At 49.2% G+C, this 21055-nt stretch overlaps 2 protein-coding genes across 9 annotated transcripts in view; both read left to right on the top strand.

Moving 5' to 3' along the window:
• Positions 1-10411, top strand: part of LOC119445424 (zinc metalloproteinase/disintegrin-like) — a 512423-nt gene extending 502012 nt beyond the window's left edge. Inside the window, exons 6-7 of the mRNA XM_049663290.1 lie at positions 402-512; positions 10291-10411. Of these exons, the coding sequence (XP_049519247.1) occupies positions 402-512; positions 10291-10329 (150 nt within the window). The 3' untranslated portion in view covers positions 10330-10411. The remainder of the gene's footprint in view (positions 1-401; positions 513-10290) is intronic.
• Positions 1-21055, top strand: part of LOC119444336 (venom metalloproteinase antarease-like TtrivMP_A) — a 1295510-nt gene that overhangs the window by 1046834 nt on the left and 227621 nt on the right. The gene's annotated exons all lie outside the window — the stretch shown is intronic.

Raw genomic sequence — 21055 nt, 5'->3', positions numbered from 1 at the left:
TGGTGCCACCTGTTGAGTAATAAGACACCTCTTCTGTTACGTCAGCAGTGGCTGATTCAAAGGTAGCGCAACAGAGGAAGGTCATGCGGATATACCACCAACTCGTCCGTTTGGTGAGGATGGTTCAAATTGAGGTGCAGTGCCGGAATCTTGAGTAACAATGTCTACGCAACATAGGGATACGTTGGGAAACAGAACGCGATGACAGACTTCTGGACAAATAATTGCTTCACCTAACATTTTTTATTAGTGTCGTTTGAAAGTATTGACGTGGCACAATCGCACACTCGCTACGGTGCACGTGCAAGTAAAAGGCATTCACCTCTCATCTGTAGTGTAGGCAATTGCGCTATCAGAATCATGAAGAATTATTGAAAAAATTGTCTGTCGTTCTTTTTCAGCCGGAGTCTCTTAGCAGGCAATGCAAAATGTACTGTTGCGTGCAGGGAGCTCATGCAAAAGCGTGCGATATAATAACCATGCTGGAAGGCATGGAATGTACGAAAGGAAAGGTGAGAAATAAAGTTTTTTCAAAGCTCTATTTATAAAATAATGTTTCGTTGTATTGTAACAAGCAACAAAATTATTCCATGATTTCACTTTATCTCCAGTTCCTCTCATTGTTAGCGGTGTTGCGAAAATTTGTGTGTTAAGATTGTTTTTCTAGTAACACGCGTTTTACAAAAAGTGCGAATGTGACAGAAACAAGTCGAAGTTTTGACGGAAGCCCGTCTAATGAGACCGGAAGCCCGAAAGCAATGAGAAACATTTTTTTTACATGAATACGCTTTATTGCTGATTTTACTTGATCACTTCCTTTGTCTCGGTTTTTATTTATTTATTTATTTCTCATAGCTTCAGAAAACACTTCCCATAGAACTCGTTCTTAGAAAATGACGCGCTAGCGCTCGTATTACTTTTGCTGTCTCCTAACCTAGGCCTGGCATTCGATCCTTCCAATATACAAAAACAAAAACGGGAAAGACCCATGAGCCAGATCAAGGCTCCAAGCTAGATTCAGAAGAAATTTCTATCCAATTTTATCAGTTCTCCTCTCTCTTAAGAGGAAGGTTTAACTCGGGAGCTCTTATCTAAATACATGCGAAACGAGAAACAATTTTTTCAGCAACCACTGCAGCAAATTTTGTGAGGTTTGTTGTATTCTAAAGAACCAAATAAGCTATAGTGACTATTGCCAGCGAATTTTTGTTCTAGGTCATCAATAAAAAAAATGGCAACTCGCATATTTTAGGAAAACGAAACATGCAGTTTAAAGCTCTCTGAGTCGGAAATGATATACAGTATCATAATTTATGAAATAGCATGTAATCGTACATCTAAACTCGATAGATTTAATTATATTATATGGCTATCAATTAGACCACTAATATGTCTGTAGGACCTCCGCAAAACCTTCGTCAACATTCTAGCAAATTCACATAAGTTACAAATTAATGTATCAAATTCGTCCGCCGAGGATATTCTGATGAATGCAATTCACATTACTGCAATATCTGTTTTTGGTGCACACTTATGAATTTCTAAACCTCGTCCTTCTATTTTTTTTCAAGGTTACCAACTTTCTGCAATTATTGAAAAATAATTGAGGCCACAAATTGAACTACAGTTGATGAAATTTACCTTTTTTTTCTTAAGTGCACGAAATTTAGTTATAATCGGCCCAGGGTATATCTCACAAAACAGTTTCAGCGTTTTACATGTACTTGAGTGGGTGGCGTCGGAGCAGGGGCCGCGCTACCAGCTTCCTCTTAAGCGATATTACTTGGTTCCGCTGCACGATCGCTTGCTTTTACGGGCAGTTTACCGCGCAACGCGCGGCGGAAGTTGTTCAATGTATCCATCTCCGGTAATGTAAGCTTTCCATCATCGCGTGATCTTCACGGCGCCTTATTGAAAGCAATCTCACTATTTTGTGCATTGTTAGTACTGGGCCACTTTCAATGATTGCATCAGCAGCCTCCTTGCTGGATCATGGCATGTCTGTCGAGGGCCATGACTCCGACGCTTATCTCCAATGCTCGTCTGGTCATCTTTAAATTGTCCGACCCATCTGCTCAGTGTCCTGGATCATACGCGTCTCCATACGCGCACTGAAGCCTCTCGTAAATTTTAATGGCAGAACTTTTTTGCGCGGAACAAAAATGCTATCAGCGCACATTCATGAAACTAGAAGTGGTGAGCTACCTATTTGGTTTAGCTTACTTGAGGATAATCATCCTCAGTATCTTTGTCACCATCAGGATATTATGTCAGCTACAGAATGAAGGCCTCTCCCAGCGATTTACAATCACTCGTTTCTTGAGCCAGCTGACCCTTACAGCTGGCTGACATCTTTGTCAGCTTTAGCGTCAGCCACACTTTTTTTCCTGGAAGCACCACTGTACTCGGATTTGGCCATTATGCAAAATTGGGAAGCGCCGTTGTCAACCGCAGCAGCTTTTTGAAATGCTATAAAACAATTCAGAGCCCTTCCACTTGGTCAAGATGGTGGAACAGCGAAGCTGAGTTAGTTACACAAGAGTGTTACACGTGCCTGTGTTGCACGGAATGCAATTTTGTAAACACAAGTAAACACAGATCTACAACACGAACTGAAATTGAAAGGTTGCGAGGCAAGAGGGGGCAGCGACTTCCGACGCTACTCGGTGAGTGTCCAATTCTCTGGTCGAAATTTACCGAGATGCCGCCAGAGGCATCGGCTGCAGTCAGACAACGTGCGTGTTCCGCGCGAACGCGGGGAAACGCGGACGGCGTCAGCAGCAGCTCTGGATCTTGCCTCGTTGGTGCTGCTGCATATTTGCGGTTCTCTCAGTGTGCTTTCTTTTGTCCTCAAGTTTCTCTGTGGGTTTTCGCGTGCAAGTTGCGCCACCACTTTTTTGCGCGCCAGTAATAAGCGCAAGCGACGAGGCCGTTCGCCAGCCAACTCTCGTGACGCTCGCGCTAGGCAACCTGTTCCCCAGGAGTCGCACTACTCGTGGTCTTCCCATAATCGCATCGCAGACCAGCGGTGATGTGTGTTCGTTATCCGAAAGGGCACGCCGCACTGAAACACATTCTCTTATGCCCATCGCATCTCCTCCTCACGCCCAGCCCAGCCTCTCATTGGTCACATCCTCCCCCTCGCGCCTCTCCTCCTATGCGAGTCAAGTGGCCCGCCATCCCCCGGCGTGGATCTCATCCTGTCCTGTACACGTGACGTGCGTGAAACCGCCAGAAGGACAGACGGCTAAGGCTCGATTTAGAACAGCTCCGCTATTAAAATCATAATTCGGCATCATCGCTCGGTGGGTTTCTCGGCATCATCGCTCGGTGGCGGTGCCATGGAACAGTAATCTCATCCACTAACTTCACAAAGGAGATCAGAAATCGACACTCTCTCTTCGCAAAGAAATCTAGTGACTACCTTCTCGAGTTGCTTCAATGTTAAAACATAAACCCACCTAGACGACGTGAAAAATTGTTGACGACGTAACCTTCCTTTATTTTGTCTAGTTTCGCTAATGCACTAGACAAAAAGTTGGTGGCGTCGAGCAAAGGTAGAACACTGGGCTTCTAATCTCAAGGTCGTCAGTTCGAATCCTCCTCCAGTCCACAACATTTTCAGGCATGGAGTGGCGCCTGACATTGGCAGAATAATAATAATAATAATAATAAGATATTGCCGAGAGCTAGTGGGACCAAATTACGAAGGCCCATTAAGCTTCAACAAAGTCACTCCCTCATAAAAACCGGAATTGGCCTCCCTGGTGCATTATTCGGCCATCACTCCCTCAGGACTCCTGCAATTCACCCATGACCCTCAGTTCCCAGCAGCTGCGGAACACCTGACCAAGGCGGCGGGTGTGACGAAGGCGGCAATCCCACTGCCGTCAAGGAGAGGTGGTGCGCGCTCGACGCGGGAGGCCGTCATGGTCTCGTCGTTCCTGCGCAACGTGCACCCGCAACACAATGTAGACCGACGCAGGGCCCGGGCGGCCGCACTTCTCAGATCCGTCGCTGGCGATCCGCGATCGGTAGCGTTCGTCGACGCCGCCCAATACGGTTCATCCGACCGATTCGTGGCGGCCGTGGTAGATTACAGGGGCAACCTCCTTAACGCCGTGTCGGTGCGGGGCTCGTCTCCGGCACTGGCGGAGCAGGTCGTGGTGGCCCTCGCCCTCCGGGACGGGAGCAGGCCGCAGATCTACACAGATTCCCGGGCGGCGGTAAACCTTCGCCACGGGCTCGGTCTCGAGGGAAGCGGCCTCCCTGCTTTGCGGCAAGAGCGTCTCCCCCACGTCATCACTTGGTTCCCGGCCCACATGGGACCTCAGGTCTCCCCCGTCGTTACCAAAGCCAACGAGCTGGCCCACGCCCGCGCCCGTGAACTCACCCACCGCGCCGGGGAAACGCCGCTCGAGGGCGCGGACACGGGGCTCCACATGCACTCGCTCCAACGTTTAACGAGATTTCAAAGCACTATCAGCTCGGCAGGAGGGTCTATCCCTCGCCTCACGCCAAGCTCTACAGGCCTCAGTCTTCCACCCTTCGCATGCTGCATACCCGGTCCTATCCCAGCCTAGCCATGGTCAGCAGGTACGCAGACTCGTTCTAGCCCGATTGTCCGGATTGCGACGATCCCTTCTGCCCTTTAGAACACATGCTCTGGCGGTGTCCCTCGTTACGGGACCACGATAATCTCGCCACGGAAGATGAGTGGGTGGAGGCGCTCAAGAGCTTCGACTTCGCCGCTCAGCTACCGGCTGTCCAGAGAGCCCGCGACGCGGCGGTCAGGCACGGCCTGCCCGTGCCGACGTGGCAGCGGCCCGCGGTGGCTCCTCACCCTTAAGGGTTAAGGGGTTCTCGCGGTCGCTCCTCAGGACCTAAAATAAAGTTAATTGCCTGCCTGCATGCCTGCCTCAAGATAGATATAATGAATAGATACCAAATTGTCCAACATGAACTTCTCTTATACAATTGCAAGTTGTGCATACATTGGTCGAAACAAAGCATACGCATTTGAAAAAAAGTCAGAAATGTTTGTCATAAAAACGTCAGTTCCAGCTTTGGTGTTGTGTGTAATGCTGGCTTCGGTGAATACGCCTTATTTTAAAGCGGCAAACGCTTAAAAGTAAAAGGTGCCGTACTATGTCTCAAATGGACCAGTGGCATATATAGTGTTCTAAGGCCAACATGCACGAAACGTAACAAGTTTGCTTCGTTCCCTCCAATGAGCCCTTGTCTTTCCAGCATGAATAGCAATAAATATACCGAACAATATTTTAAGCGTTTCTGTATTTAATTTCAAGAACAATACTATCCGCATATTCAACAAGTAAACGTCAGAAACTAAGCAATTTTCTGTTGTATTTCTTACATGAACAATGCAGAGCAGCTCACGTCCCTTTTCTGCTTTTTAATGCGAAATGGATAGACGTACATGGGTGCTTCCAAGATATCACGTCACTTCCGACAGTGGATTGGAATCTTTTGATAAGTTTGGACCGCCTATATTACCGGACATAATGCTGGCGCCGCAGTCAACGCCAGTTTCTATACTACCAGAGTCCTTCCATGCTTTTCTGGTCACGAAACTGCCGCCTCAGTTTCATATAGAGCCAGCGCCCGCCGCTAGAGGCGCAGCCGTGCATGGGAGGGCATGCGAACGCCGCTACCGCTGTGGTTGTGTGTGGGGCAGCCTCGGTGTTCTAGCTTTCTCAACTTCCACAACCGTCGGTTTACTTTCATGTAACTATTTTTACCATTCCACATGCTTAAATAACTGTCTGATTGCGTCTTCTGCCATGATATGAGCGCCCGGGACGAAAAAAAAAGCCGCTCATAACATGGAGCTTGCGGCGGTCTCGGACCCCCCCCCCCCCCCCCCAAAAAAAAAAAATTCTGGGATTTTGAGCAAGAACCGCGATACGATTATGAGGCACACCGTAGTGGGGGACTCAGGATTAATTTTGACCACCTGGGATCCTTTAAAATGCACCTAAATTTAAATAAACGGGTGTTTTGCATTTTGCCCCCGTCGAAATGCGTCCGCTGTGCACGGCCGGGCGGTCTCGGTCCATATTTCTTCGTCATCGCCGTTCGCCTCAACACTTCGGTAGGCTCCGCTGTTTAATATTTGCCTGAAATTAGACACCGCGCATTCGCACAAAGCGCCAGTGGTCCCACTTATCACCAGATGCAAACATATGGGCTGTTGCACCCCCGCTCACCCGTAAGTAAGCGCCAACTCTCCGTTGCGCATAGCGCCAGATTGTTCACCGAGCACAGCTGTTCACTTTCGGTTAAACTGTGGGCAGTATCTTATCCGGAGATCAAAAGTGCGAAATTGTTATTGCAAAAGGCTGCTTCTGTAGATTACTTAATGACAATGAAAAGGAAATTGAGCTGCTCCGTGCGCTTCAGATTTCTCTGCAAAACGATGCCATTTCTGAATGAGATTTAGGTGGGATAAATGCAAGACAAAATTCACTACTAAATGTCTTCGGTGCGGCTTTTAGCAACGGATTAAGGCGAACGTGAAGTGTTAGGACCTGCACAGTTGAAACTAGCTGTATTGTAATTAGGCAATTGCCTTAGCAAGCAGTCTTTTAGAAGAGTCAGTAAGCCTAGCACTTATTCAAGCTGCTCGTGGTTTCGACGCAGAAACGATGAGACTAGGTAGTTTGGTTCTTAATGCGCAACTATTTACAGCATGTTAAAATGTTGTAATCACCGGTCCTGATATTCTTATAATGGTCGAAAAATTAAAAAAAGAAACTGCTTTATAATTCGATTAAGAAAAGAAATAAAACGTGTTGGTGAAAAAACAACGTACAAGCATGATCATTTATTTATCATGTAAAATAAGTGGAGCGAAATACAAACAGCACAAATAGGTGTCCGGTCATGAATGTTCCACCATTCACAATGCAAGAAGTTGTTAAAAGCACTGATAATAAGCATAAAGATATAATAATATGATCTAATAAGCATATATAAAGAAAAAACATCAAACGTGAGAGATATGTATTAAGGGGCAGGAAACAAACACCAGCAAATGAATAGCAATAAATGCACAATGCATAAGATTGTTTCTATAAACAAGAAAGTGTAAAGCATAGGCATTTCATAACACATGGCAAAACAACTCTCAAACGAACACAAGTAGCCACATCACAAATACAGCAATTAAAAAAATGGCTGGTTAGAGATACCACCATTCCACTTCTTCAGCTGTTACTTAATGATGCGCACACAACTTGCTCAACAAATTATAATGCAAATATAGCTAACAACAGTGCGCTAATAACCTCCTTACTTATAGCTGCTTATATACTTAAAAGTACATGCAATTGAAGAATTGTAGCCCATCAATAGCCTAAAGGACAATGGAAAATAAAACAATGCATATTCTTCTGTTAACATTTGCATTTAAAGGAGTTCTAATGTTATACATTTAATAGATTGTCGTGGTGAAGGCGCTATTGTTGTGATGTGAACTACGCTACACTAGCATAACACAAATTGAGGTTGCAACAAATCATGAAACAAATGTGTTTTATCATCAATGCCCTCATCAGACCTTGCAACACCCTTGTTCTCCTTCATCAGCATTGCAATTTTTTGTAAGTGGTCGCCTTTACACGATAATCGTGATTCCTACTGCGCCCCTTTAACTGGTACCCCTTCAACTGGTTGGTTTCCTACCACCCCCTGCTGGACATGAAGCTCGTCCCTTTGCATCTGCTTGTTTTTTTCTCTAGTGAAAAAATGCAAGCGGGTCTTAAGAAAAAACTGAACTACTTCTGCAGTTGTGCTTACGAAGTGCGATTTGCAGCCGACAGCAGCTGTAGCAGTACGACTGTCCATCAAAACATTCTCCACAATATTCATGTACACATCAGAACAGGCAATTTTGTCAACTGTGTACACTTCCAAATGATCTTCCACAATTTGGAGGAGAGCGACTAGCTGGCTGGAGGGCACTTGTAAACGATGTCGGAGGCGTCGAAATGTTTCGCGCACACACGCGTATACTTCGATTCGAAGTTAAAACCGGCACCTTCCTGCCGCGGTATGGCCCGCTTCCATTTCTCGCGCTGCTTATTGTCAATAGGCAAACGGAACAACACCTTTTCGGTCGTGCCCTTGTAGCCAGAACGGCAACCCGGCACGCGACACGTGTTCGGCATCGTTGTCCCACCCCGCCACTTCAACTAAACAGTCCAGCACTCGAAAAATAGCGCAGCACATGCACAGAACGCACCCGATCACTCAGCTCGCCTCGCACTGCGCAAGCGTTTCGGTACGCGAACGATGCCCTCCGGTGCGCAGTGGCGCCGCGTCGCGGCAGCTTTGGGCAGCGTATGAACCTCTCCCATAGCGTGACGGCGGAGTTTCGTGACCAGAAAAACATGGAAGGACTCTGATACTACTGAGGAAATTCCAACATAAGCGCGTTTGCCGAGCCGAGCACTACGCTAATGGAACCGAGTAGAGTCTCCTTCTGTCTTTCTTGATTTATTTAAGTCAACATTAAAATTACCTTAGTTTACACAGCTAAAGGCAAACATTAGCCTGACTAGGCCATGTCACATGATCAAACAATTTTCGGGCCCCATCATCTCCCTGCCAATGAATTCCAGCATGAGCAAGCGTTCCTATGCAATACAAATAACATCGAAGTTCACAGGAGGATAGGCCTAAGGCGCATAGCAGTTGCCGCATAAGGAATATCACTGGAGCAAACGTTCGTAAAAGGGTCTTTAACGATGGCAAGACAATGTCCCGATGGAGAAAAGGTGCTTGGCGAAACATTAGATCCAGTGACAATCCTTATTCATTTATACTTATTTACCACTTGTAATACAGTGGTAAAACGCACGTAATGGACGCTTAGTGGCAATACAAGACGCTGGTTTTTGCTACGCGGTCAGCCATCTAATTGTATGGAAGAATATTGCGCGAACTAGAACCTTTCACGTTTTAAAACACTATGTACAGTAGGCTTTCCATAAATGCTATGAACCACACGTGCTGTGGCTTGAAGCTGTGAATAAGTAAAATATCTCCTGCGTTGCAATGTGGAGAATCATCAACGATTCAATAAATTATAGACAATGTCTCAAGCTACCGTAAAAAAGGGAGCGTGTTCTCATATGAGCTCCTTCATGCCTTATCCGCAGGTTTTTACATCCACGTGCATGTCAGGTATGCCCTTGGAGCGCTTTATTTCTTCATCAAAATTCCATAGTAAACTCTTGCACATATAGAGATTCGCGAGCAAGTGGAAATGTGACGTCGTGTTTGAAAAGAAATGATTTCCCAAAGAATCTCAAGAATTTGAAGCGTGACATAACCATGCAATTGATTAAAGCGTTTTCTGCTATAGGGCGTTTCTCGAAACATAATTGAGACGCTGCTACGCAGTAGTTACATGACAAAGCAAGAATGCAGATGGGCTTCCGAACTTTTACACCTACTGTCTATTTAAGTTTGCATTGAAACAGAAGTGCGCTAATTCGACTCAGACATCGGCGAAAAGCGTGCATGGTGGGTTATTAGGAGTACTGCGAATCCTGACATATGCACAGAAAGTGGGGCTGTGCGGCTGTTTGGCCATGCCGCGAATATTCTGATTAAAGTTAAACATTATGCTCCTTGCTACAAGCATCCAATATCGAAGTCCCAGATACGCGTGCCCGTGAAAGGCTTGCTCATTTTTTGCTGGCCGCAAGGCTTGCCACATGGAAAGATATATTTCAATATAGCGTGCAAGTCTCGTTCATCAAAACAAGGCATCAAGGTCTTTGGAACCACGGCCACTGCAGATAGCGAATTTATGGCGCCGACGCGAGGCAAAGCACTATGGTCCCTTTATAAGGCCTTCATGTGCTGGGCCACAGTATCATGCCGTAGAACGTGCAAGGGTCGCCCCCAGCTCGACTTCCCCTGAGGGCGCCGCCATTGACAAGAGAAGCTAACGAAGAAAGGAGCAGAACCCCCGGGTTCGTGGGTACGATGTACGTGAGCGCATACTTTCGTTGGACCCTTGCTGCATCATTGTAACGCCTAGATATTTAGCTCAAATACATAAGTAGTGCTCTTTAACGTAACTTTTTTTATCTTGCCAAGGCTAATTTTAGATAAAAACGCACTAAATGGAACAGTCGCTTTTAACTTTGTACGAAAGATACGACCTCCAATTATATTCCCGTAATTAGTTTCGCTTACCACCGATGCATTATCACGCGTTCTCTCGGCCTTACCTTTTATTTTCTTGTATTGCAGGCTTGCAGAAGAGGAGTCTGTGGAGATTTGAAATGGTAGTAGTTGAAGGCTCCACTACACACTAGTTTTATCGGCCATTTCAAGAAACCAAAGTTCCGGGCATTTAGGTAATAAATCGTTCCGAAACAACTTTACTCGACTATCTTGATTTAGTTTCGCAGATAATCAATCAGCAGTATGAGTTTTGTACTCGCCGATGCATTCGCAGCATTCCGGTGCATGGTCAGCTTACAAAACATGCGTGTTCCTAGAGATGTCTTCATGATATACAAAGAGTCGCGATATCGCTATCGAGCATTTTATGCAACATAATGACTTTGAACGTGCGCCACAGCGTTCGAAGTCGCATTGTGACGGATAGCCTCTGGCATGTACGGTGAAATACGTCATAGGAAGCCGGTAAACAGGATGCCGCTAAACAAAGCACCGATAGAGCTGTGATCATCCAAATATAAACCACATGCGAGGAATTGGAAATCCATGTAGTGCCGATACTACTGCTGACTATATGTTTAGCACAAAGAAAGATGTCGTTACATATCTACTGCAGTTTGTTTTTGATCCAGCCGCATAAACATTGTAGGATTTTATTTCAGTTACTGCACGAAGGTGAAGAAAGCGTCATCATATTTCGCGGAGTCTGAGTTAGAGGACTGCACCGGCTCGGGCTTACCCGAAAGCCCGGGCCGGGCCGGGTAGAGCAGTTTTTTCACGGGCTCGGGCCGGGCTCGGGCACGGCGTGTGCTTTTTGACCCGGGCCCGGGCCGGGCTCGGGTTTTTTGACGCGGGCCCGGGCCGGGCTCGGGCTTTCTGCGAGTTATTCTCGGGCTTCTTAACTCTGAAAAACATGTATTTTTCGGTCTCGGGCCGGGTTCGGGCCGGTTTCGAGCCGGGCTCGGGCCGGGCTCGGGCTTAAGGTAAAGGGGTGGCGGGCCGGGCCCGGGTCGGGCCCGGGTCTCGCCATAAAAGTTTTCATCGGGCTCGGGCGGGCCGCCCAATGTAAAAACGGGCCCGGGTCGGGCCCGGGCCGCAAAAATCGGCCCGTGCAGTGCTCTAGTCTGAGTTACCTATACCTTCCACCTGCACAGTCACTATTTACTTCAGGCCAATGTGAGCCTAGTGTTTGCTAAACTATTTCTTGACTCCTAAGCCGCAGTTGCTTACATTTATAGGGGAAGTAAATCGCCAATCCCGGCCGCGACGGCCGCATTTGGACGTGGCCGAAGTGTGATAACGGTCGTGTACTTAGATTTACGTGCACGTTTATGGCAAAGTTCCACAAAATTTTCATTTCACTAAATGTGTTCCACATGAATAATGTATACGAGTGAAGCAACGTTAGCGAAGCCGCAAGGCTGGTAACAGTATCACTTTCTTGTTAACAGCTCATAAGCTCCTCCTAAGCCGCAGATGCAAGGGGTGGATGTCGCTATAACTGAAGTATGAGGACGCCGCCTCCGCAATCTTTCGTCGTATCGCCGGCAACCACGGCCGCCGACTAGTCTCGGAGGTGATTGCACGGAGCCATGAGTTCTATGTAATGCGTCGTTTCAAGCAAGCTTTAATGGCGGCGATTTTTCGGTTCCCATATCAAAAACGGATATTTCCGCAATCTTTTCCTGGTGCTTGCGCTCGTGTTTCAAGCGTCAGTTATTCCATTTAAGCCGCCTCTATATGTCAACTATCCTAAGCTATACGAATTTTTGCCCGGCACAACATTTCGTTGGCGTTGGCATTTAAAAAAACCCTGGCGTTTAAAATTTATATGCAAGCCCACGCCCTCCCCAATAAGTCTATCTGATAATCATACGGCCCTTGTTTCACATAAGTTCCAGTATTGAAATAATTGTGCAGATTTTCTAAACGAGGAATTGCTTGTATTTTTGCGCGATATAATATTACATGTGTAGCGTGGCTTCGTAGGGAAGCAATGCACTCGTAATCATGTCCTGGATAGAGTGCTAGCGTATAGTCAGGAATCCAAATAAAAAATGTAACGCCTACCAGCGGCTTTTTTAAACGGCCCAAACCATATGCGGTGTCATCCGTAGCCGTCCTGCTGCGTATGCGACCCACACCGTTGGCAGCACGTTTCCTCAGCGGCACGATATCCTATTGGCGGGACTCGATGCGGCCCGGAGATTTTTGTCTGGCGTCCTGGCTAGTTGGAAGGCCTCCTATATCGATCGCCTGATTCTGCGTGACTCCAGATCCGATTCGTCTTGGAAAAAGGCGGCTTCCGTAATGAGCGGCCTTCCTACGTCCTGTCTATAGGCCGTGTTTAAAAGCGGGGAAAATGAATATATTGCCACGGGGAGGAGAGTAGCAAAAAGGGATAGGAAAATTATATTTTCAAGATATATACAGAGAGAGGCAGCTGCAGGCAAGATGGCAGAACAACACGGGCTCTACTCAGATCGTTGTCTTCAACGGCTTTTTGGCACATTCTTCCATTCTCGGCATAGCGCGTAACATAGAACCCCCGCCATCGAGAGCGCCGTCTCGGCGCTTAACGAGCAGTAGGATCGTCTCCGGCAACATAAGGCTTAAGGTGGGAGACGTGCACAATATCAGTGGCGGATGCGGCAGATGATCGACTGTCCAATGGAGTTATCTCGTATACGTGACGTCAGCGATCTGGCGTAGGACTTTGTAAGGCCCGGAGTATCGGGAAAGAAGCTTTGACGACAAGCCAACGTGGTGGCAAGGCGTCCAGAGGAGGACCAAAAAGCCCGGAAAGTAATTAACGACTCTGTGATGGCTGTCGTAGCGGGCCTTCTGGGACAGCTGCGAGGCATAAAGACGATCCCTTGCAATCTGGCGAGCCGTTGCAGCCCGAGAAGCTGCATCGCGGGTGTAGTCGGTAACATGGTGCACAGGTGAAGGTAAAAGGGTCTCGAAGGGCAATGTGGGATGGCGGCCAAACAAGAGATAAAATGGGGAAAAGCCAGCGGTGTCATGGCTTGACGAGTTGTAGGCAATTGTCACATAAGGCAAATTTCTGTCCCAATCACGGTGGTCTGAAGAAACGTACATGGAGAGCATTGTGGTCAGCGTGTGGTTGAGGCGATCGGTAAGCCTATTGGTTTGTGGATGGTAGGCAGTGGTTAGCTTGTGACGGATGGAACAAGAACGAAGAATGTGGTGGACTACTTTGGATAGAAAGGAGCGACCACGATCGGTGAGCAGCTGTCGAGGAGCGCCGTGGTGAAAAATAACGTCGTAAAGTAGAAATTCAGCAACGTCAGTGACACAGCTTGTCGTTAGTGCCCGCGTGATAGCGTATCGTGTCACGTAGTCCGTAGCTACGGCAATCCACTTGTTCCCAGTCAGAGATGTTGGGAATGGCCCGATGAGATTAAGGCCAACGCGGTAGAACGGGACACCGGGAATGTCAATGGGCTGAAGAGGACCAGCTGGCGACAAGTATGGATGCTTGTGGCGCTAGCAGGACTCACAAGCAGCAACGTATCGGTGCACAGAGCGGTGGAGGCCTGGCCAGAAGAACCGACGCCGAACGCGATCGTACGCGCGAGTTGCTCCGAGATGTCTAGCGGTTGGGGCGTCATGAAACTGTTCGAGGACAGTGGAGCGGAGTGTTTCGGGAACAATCAGTAGGAGCTCTGGGCCATCGGAGCTGGTGTTGCGACTTTATAAGATGCCGCCACGAAGCACGAATAATTGTAGGGACGGGGCGCAATTTTGAGAGCGTAGACGGCGGATATTTGACCGCAAATTGGCATCGCTGAGCTGTTTGCTTCTTATGTCGGATAAATCGGATATCGCGAAGACACAGGCGTCCGAATCGTGTGCTGACAAGTTGGGAAGGTCTAGATGACGGGATAAGCAGTCCGCATCTTGGTGGCATCTGCCAGACTTGTAAGTTACGTCAAAACTGTATTATTGCAGTTTCAGTGCCCAGCGACCAAGTCGTCCAGTCGGATCTTTGAGGGAAGACAAGCAGCAAAGCGCATGGTGGTCTGTCATGACCGAAAAGGTGCAGCGAAACAAGTATGGCCGAAACTTTCCGACAGCCCAAAATAGTGCGAGGCACTCGCGCTCAGTGATCGAACATTTGCACTCTGAAGAGGAAAACAGGCGACTGGCATATGCGATGACGCGGTCGCGTCCTTGTTGCTGCTCGGCGAGCTCAGCGCCGACGCCATGTCCCCTGGCGTCGGTGCGAAGTTCAAAGGGGGCTGACGGGTCAAAATGGGTCAAGATGCATTGTGACGTAAGTAAAGTCATGCGCGTGTGAAACGCAGTGGCCTGTTCAGGACGCCAAGAAAATGACGTTTACCTTTTCAAGAGTTGCGTAGGTGGACGGGCATTGTCGACGAAGTTCTTGACAAAACGTCGAAAATAGGAGCACAAACCGACAAAGTTCCGTACGTCTTTAGTGGAACGTGGCATAGGGAAGTCTTTGACAATACGAATTTTTTCTGGGTCAGGTTGCACGCCTTCAGCACTCACAAGGTGGTCAAGCACAGTTATATCGCGGCGGCCAAAACGACATTTGGCAGAGTTGAGCTGAAGGCCTGCTGGCCTCAAAAACTTCAAGAACTGCCGACAATTGGCTAAGGTGACCGTCAAATGTCGGTAAGAACACGATGACATCGTCAAGGTAACAGAGGCAAGTTGACCATTTGTATCCACGGAGGAGGGAGTCCATCATCCTTTCAGAAGTGGCTGGGCATTACACAGTCCAAAGCGCATTACCTTAAACTGGTAAAGTCCATCGGGCGTAAAAAATGCGGTATTTTCACGGTCTGTATCATCGGCGGAGATCTGCCAGTAGCTTGACCTCAGGTCAATAGAAGAGACGTAGGCAGAGCCGTGTAGACAGCCGAGAACGTTCTCTATCCGCGGCAAAGGGTAGAGGTGCTTGTGCGTTGGCTTGTTTAAGTGGTGGTAGTCAACGCAGAAGCGCCAGCTGCCATCTTTCTTCTCGACTAGGACGACTGGTGATGTCAATGGACTGCATGAAGGTTCAATGACGTCCTTGGTGAGCATCTTGTCGACTGACCGCTGGATCACTTCTCGCTCGGCATGGGACACGCAATAAGGACGTCATCTGATTGGGCTGGCATCCCCAGTATTGATCGTATGACTGACCACAGATGTCTGTCCCAAAGGGCGATCATTGAAGTCAAAGATGTCGCGGTAGGACTTCAATATGCGCCGCATGTGGGCTGTCTTTGCAGGAAGGAGGTCAGACGCTATCATCTTGTCAACATCACCGTCGAGGAGATTGTGCGAGGAAGAGGAAGGGGCAGAGACCAAAGAAGCGTCGGTAGCGAATGCAGAAACGGGTGATAAAAGAAATCTGGGCTCGATAGAAGAAATTTGGGCTCGAGTCAATGCGCCTGGGATGAGTTGCGTGCACCAGCTAAAGTTCAATATGGGTAGAGACGTGCGATTATGCGTAACTCTAATAAGGCTGTGAGGAAGAGCGACGTTTTTGGCGAATAAGACGTCAACGATCGGGGTCAATATGTAATCGCCATCGGGAATGGGAGAACAAGACCGGAAGTTCACATACATAACGACTTGAGGAGGTAGACGAGCGTAATCCCCTGAGCGCAAGTGCGGTTGGCTTGTAGTAGGAGCGTCATGGTAGCACGGTAGATCTATCTGAAGCAAGCCGGTTCCACAGTCAACAAAGGCAGAATGGGCAGACAGAAAATCCATACCGATGTCATGGGAGTATTTCTCGAGCACGGCAAGTACTACACTTGTGGATCGGTCAGCAACACTTATTCGCGCGGCGCACATCCCTATAGCACGGGAAACGCTCCGCCATCGGCGACACGAATGAGCGGTACTGTGGGTGGTGTTAGGACCTTCTTAAGGCGGCGACGAAGCTCCGCGTTCATCACTGATATCTTAGCCCCAGTATCCACTAGAGCGACAACATGTGCGTCATCCAGTTTAACGTCTATCAGGTTCCGTCTGGTCTGCAGTGTGGTCACAGGATTTGGCAGGCGGGTCATCAATGCAGCATCACCTCTGCAACCTGCATCGTCGAGTTAACCCGAGGGAGTCGTTCAATCGGCGAAGGTGGGGCGTTGGAATTTGGACGAGTGAGATGATTGGCGACGCGACAACGGCGAACGGGACTGGTGACCACGTGGGGATGGCGAACGACGATACGGCATGGAGGGAGTGGTGGTTTGGGGGTGCTTGTGGTAGGGCTGAAATCGGCTATGATGCATGTCGGGGCGATGGTTGTTTCCATAGGGAGCCTGATACCATTACCACCGGCTGTTTCAATGGCGGGCCACGTGTCCAATACGATGGCAGTTAAAGCAAATGGGGCGGTCATCAGCAGTCCTCCACTCGGCTGGGTTGCGAGTATAGAGCGGCGGCCTTTGAACTCGGGCGTGCGAAAGTGAGGAACGGCGGTCGATTGGCTGGGAAGGAGTTGCGGCACGCAGAGTCCAGGCCAGCATTGGAGACCTCCTGATGAACGATAGCTTGGACTAGTGGCACCATCTGGGAGCTATGATCACAGGTACAGCCGCACGTAGAAGCAGGAGACACAGCGTCAAGTTCACGTCGGATGATCTTCACGTGTTCCACGGTGTTCTACGCCTACGGCGCAGGTACGTCTTCGCAGGACCACGTTGCTGCCGTGTTCGGAAGTTGAGCGAAATTATGGGCAATGCGTCGACTTTTGGCGGCGTCAAACCGCTTGCACTCTTGGATGATGACATCGATGGTGTCGCAGTCTTTGCAGATTAACAGGTTGAAGGCATCATCTGCCATGCCCTTTAACTCGTGGCCTACTTTCTCAGACTCCGTCATGCCGTCGTCGGCTTTGCGGCAAAGGGCAAGCACGTCCTGCATATGAGTCCGGTATGACTCTGTCGCTGTCTGCGCACGAGATGTCAGCTCCTTCTTTGCTGCTGCCTTTCTACCTGTGGACTTGCCGAACAGTCAGTCCCGCAGAATGTGCCTCGGTCATTTAGCTGAGCCAGGACGGCCGTTGTCGTTGTAGCCGCCTCGGTGTGCGCAGACACCTCTTCCGCCATCGTGGATAAAGCCAACCGTCGCCCGCTGCGGAGCTCCGTTGTACCGTGTGGGTACAACGGTGCTGCAGGCAAGATCGCAGAACAACAACACGATATGCTCTACTCATATCGTCTTCACCGGCTTTCTGGTGCATTCTTCCATGCTCGGTATAGCACCTACCAATATATATATATATATATATATATATATATATATATATATATATATATTTCTAAGGCGTTTATTAGGCACCAGCCTTTTGGACCGACCGGTAGTTCAAGGCCCAAGCTCTCAGCAGAAGCAGCGTTTCTCGAGGAGAGCGCAGGAGGGATCGACCCACTAGAAAGGGCTGAAGAGCATGACCCACAATGGCGTTCGTATCCTTCGCTACAATGACCCTGGCGAGCAAAAAGGAAGCCATGGGGCGACCTAACAGCTGGTCACTATGAGTGGGTCATAGTAGGTCTTGAGGCGCTCGACGTTGACAATGTCGCGTCCACGACGGCGCATGTCCGTAGAAGGTTCAACTGGTTCGATCACGAAGTTGACGGGAGATGCGCGTTCGACGATACGATACGGGCCTTCATACTTGGGCACTAGTTTTGATGAGAGACCAGGTGTAGAGGAAGGAATCGAGAGCCACACAAGCGCTCCAGGTGCGAAGGTGGGTGCAGAAGTGGTGTCACCGCGTGTGCTCTTCTAGCGCTCTTGGTCACTGGATCTAAAGACCCGTGCGAGATCGCCGAACTCTTCAGCATGTCTTGCCGTGTCAAAAATGGGCACACATTCAGATGCATCCGACCGGTACGGTGGAATTGTGTCGATGGTGTGCGACGGATGCCGCCCGTACAGCAAGAAAAGGGGCGAAAAGCCAGTGGTGCTCTGAGTAGGGGTGTTGTACGCGTAGGTGACGAAGGGCAGAATGGCGTCCCAGTTCGTGTGGTCGGAGGTAACGTACATTGAAAGCATGTCGCCGAGCGTGCGGTTGAAGCATTCTGTAAGGCCATTGGTTTGGGGGTGGTACGCCGCAGTTGTGCGATGAAGAACGAGGCACTCCTTGAGAATGGCTTCAACTACTTCGGACAGGAACACACGTCCGCTATCACTGAGCAGTTCCTGGGGTGGCCCATGTCGCAGGATGAATCGTCCAAGCAAGAAGGAGGCAACATCACGCGCTGTAGCTGCCGGTAGGGCGGCAGTTTCAGCGTATCGCGTCAGGTGGTCGACTGCTACAATGGCCCAGCGATTTCCAGCCGAGGTCATGGGAAGGGGTCCATACAAAGCAATGCCGACGCGTCCAAAGGGCCGGGTAGGGCAAGGTAAAGGTTGCAGACCGGCTAGCGAGAAGCGGGGCGAAGGTTCCTGACGCTGGCAATCGGGACAAGAGCGAACGAACTTGAGAACGTAGCTGTACATCCCGCGCCAGTAATACCGCTGTTGAAGACGCTGGTAAGTCTTGAAAACGCCGGAGGACGCACATTGTGGATCAGCGTGGAAAGCTGTGCATACTTCGGAACGCATCCTGCGGGGTACGACTAACAACCACTGGCGTCCGTCGGGGTTATAATTGCGTCGGTGAAGCAGGTTGTCGCGAATGGCAAAGTGGAGTGCTTGGCGACGCAACGTGCGAGTGCTTGGTTGTGCCGACGAACCCGAAGGCAAGTCTAGAAGGGACGCAATCTAATGGTCCTTGCGCTGCTCAGAAGCGATGGTGTTATGGTCGAGCGAAGAAACAATAATCTAGGATCGGGAGAAGCAGGTATTGTCAGGCAAGGGAGAGCGCGAGAGGGCGTCGGCGTCAGAATGCTGGCGTCCGTTATAGTACAGCACGCGGGTATCGTAGTCCTGCAAGCGAAGTGCCCATCGAGCAAGACGGCCAGAAGGGTCCTTAAAGGACGACAGCCAACATAGTGCATGGTGGTCCGTGACTACGTCAAATGGACGGCCATATAAATAAGGCCGGAACTTAGTCAGGGCCCAGATGATGCCTAACATTCTTTTTCTGTCACAGTGTAATTTGTCTCAGCTTTCGTAAGCTTGCGACTTGCATAGGCGACGACATATTCAGGAAAGCCTTGTTTGCGTTGGGCAAGAACAACGCCGAGGCCAACGCCACTGGCATCTGTATGCACCTCAGTGGGAGCTGTCGGATGGTAGTGGCGCAAAATTGGCGGAGACCTAAGCATATGACCGAGCTTTGTGAAGGCCTCATCGCACTGGGACAACCACGAAGTGAGGGGCCCGTTGCGTGTAGGCAGTTCCGTCGGAGGTGAGATGATGGCGGCGAAATTACGAATAACGCGTCTGAAGAAAGACAACAGACCTATGAAATTGCGCAATTCTTTGACGGATGTTGGCTTAGGGAATTCGGCGAGTGCCCGAAGCTAGGCTGAATCGGGGAGTATCCCATCCTTGGATACGACGTAACCAAGGATTGTCAGCTGCCGAGCTGCAAATCGGCACTTCTTTAGGTTTAGTTGTAGGCCTGCATTTGTTTAGCATGTCAAAACACACCGTAGGCGTTGAAGGTGCGTTGTGAAGTCCGGCGCAAAAACAACAACGTCGCCAGGATAGCACAAGCATGTGTGCAACTTCAAGCAACGCAGAACGGTGTCCGTCATGCGCTCAAAAGTTGCGGGTGCATTACAAAGTCCAAAAGGCGTGACGTTAAATTCGTATAAGCCGTCGGGTGTTACAAAAGCTGTCTTTGGCCGATCAGCGTCAGCCATGGGTGCTTGCCAATACCCTGAGCGCAGATCTAAAGATGAAAATAATTGAGCGCCTTGTAGACTCTCAATGGCGTCGTCTATGCGCGGCAGACGGTTACGTCCTTGCGTGTGATCTTGTTGAGGCGCAGGTAGTCGACACAGAACCGCACAGAACCATCTTTCTTCGTAACGAGGACCACAGGGGATGCCCATGGACTGTTGGAAGGTCATATCACCCTGCGGCAAAGCATGTCGTCGACTTGTTCGTTGATTACACGACGGACGCTCGGCTGGAGATACACGATATGGACGTTGCCGCATAGGCGGTTGCGAGCCAGTGTCGATGCGGTGATTAACAGTTGATGTCCGGCATGGGAAGATTGCCCGACATCGAACGAAGAACGAAATTTTTCTAAGAGGCACACAAGTTGAGATCGCTGGACCGGCGTAAGGTCATCGGCAATAAAATAACCGAACACATCACTGGACGGTCTTACACAGGTACAAATAGCAGTGAGCGCACTAGAAGTACCGCAGTAATTTTCATCAGGCACGTCCATAACTTGCACGTCTTCAATCGCTTCGGCATTGCCTAGACATTCCCCTCGGAGCAGCTTGACAGGGTATGGGTACGGGTTGCCAACGAAAATGGTGCTGTAGCCCTGCTTGTGGTCCACTGTCGCAAAAGGTAGCAGCAGGCCTGTTCTAGTAAGGAAGTGGTCAGATGGAGACAGCAGAGCAACAGCGTCTGAGATTCCGCTGCAGTACATGGGCACGACTGTTGACGTGCGGGGAGGAACTTGGGTGTCGTCGGGGACAATTAGCTTCCTCGGCAGGGAAGTATTGTCGGTGATCGCCAAATCTAACAGCGGCGAGAGTTCCATCTCGGCCCGTGCCCAATGGATAACGGCATTGTAGCGCAAGAGGAAATCCCAGCCGAGGATAACGTCGTGAGAACACGAGGTGAGGATGATAAATTCTATGGTGTACAGAACGTTGTCAATAACCACACGAGCAGTGCAAGCCGCTAAGGGGTGGATATG

The sequence above is a fragment of the Dermacentor silvarum genome, chromosome 3 (genome assembly GCF_013339745.2).
Source record: "Dermacentor silvarum isolate Dsil-2018 chromosome 3, BIME_Dsil_1.4, whole genome shotgun sequence".
NCBI classification, from domain to species: domain Eukaryota; kingdom Metazoa; phylum Arthropoda; class Arachnida; order Ixodida; family Ixodidae; genus Dermacentor; species Dermacentor silvarum.
This window is presented reverse-complemented; position numbering and strand designations above follow the sequence as displayed.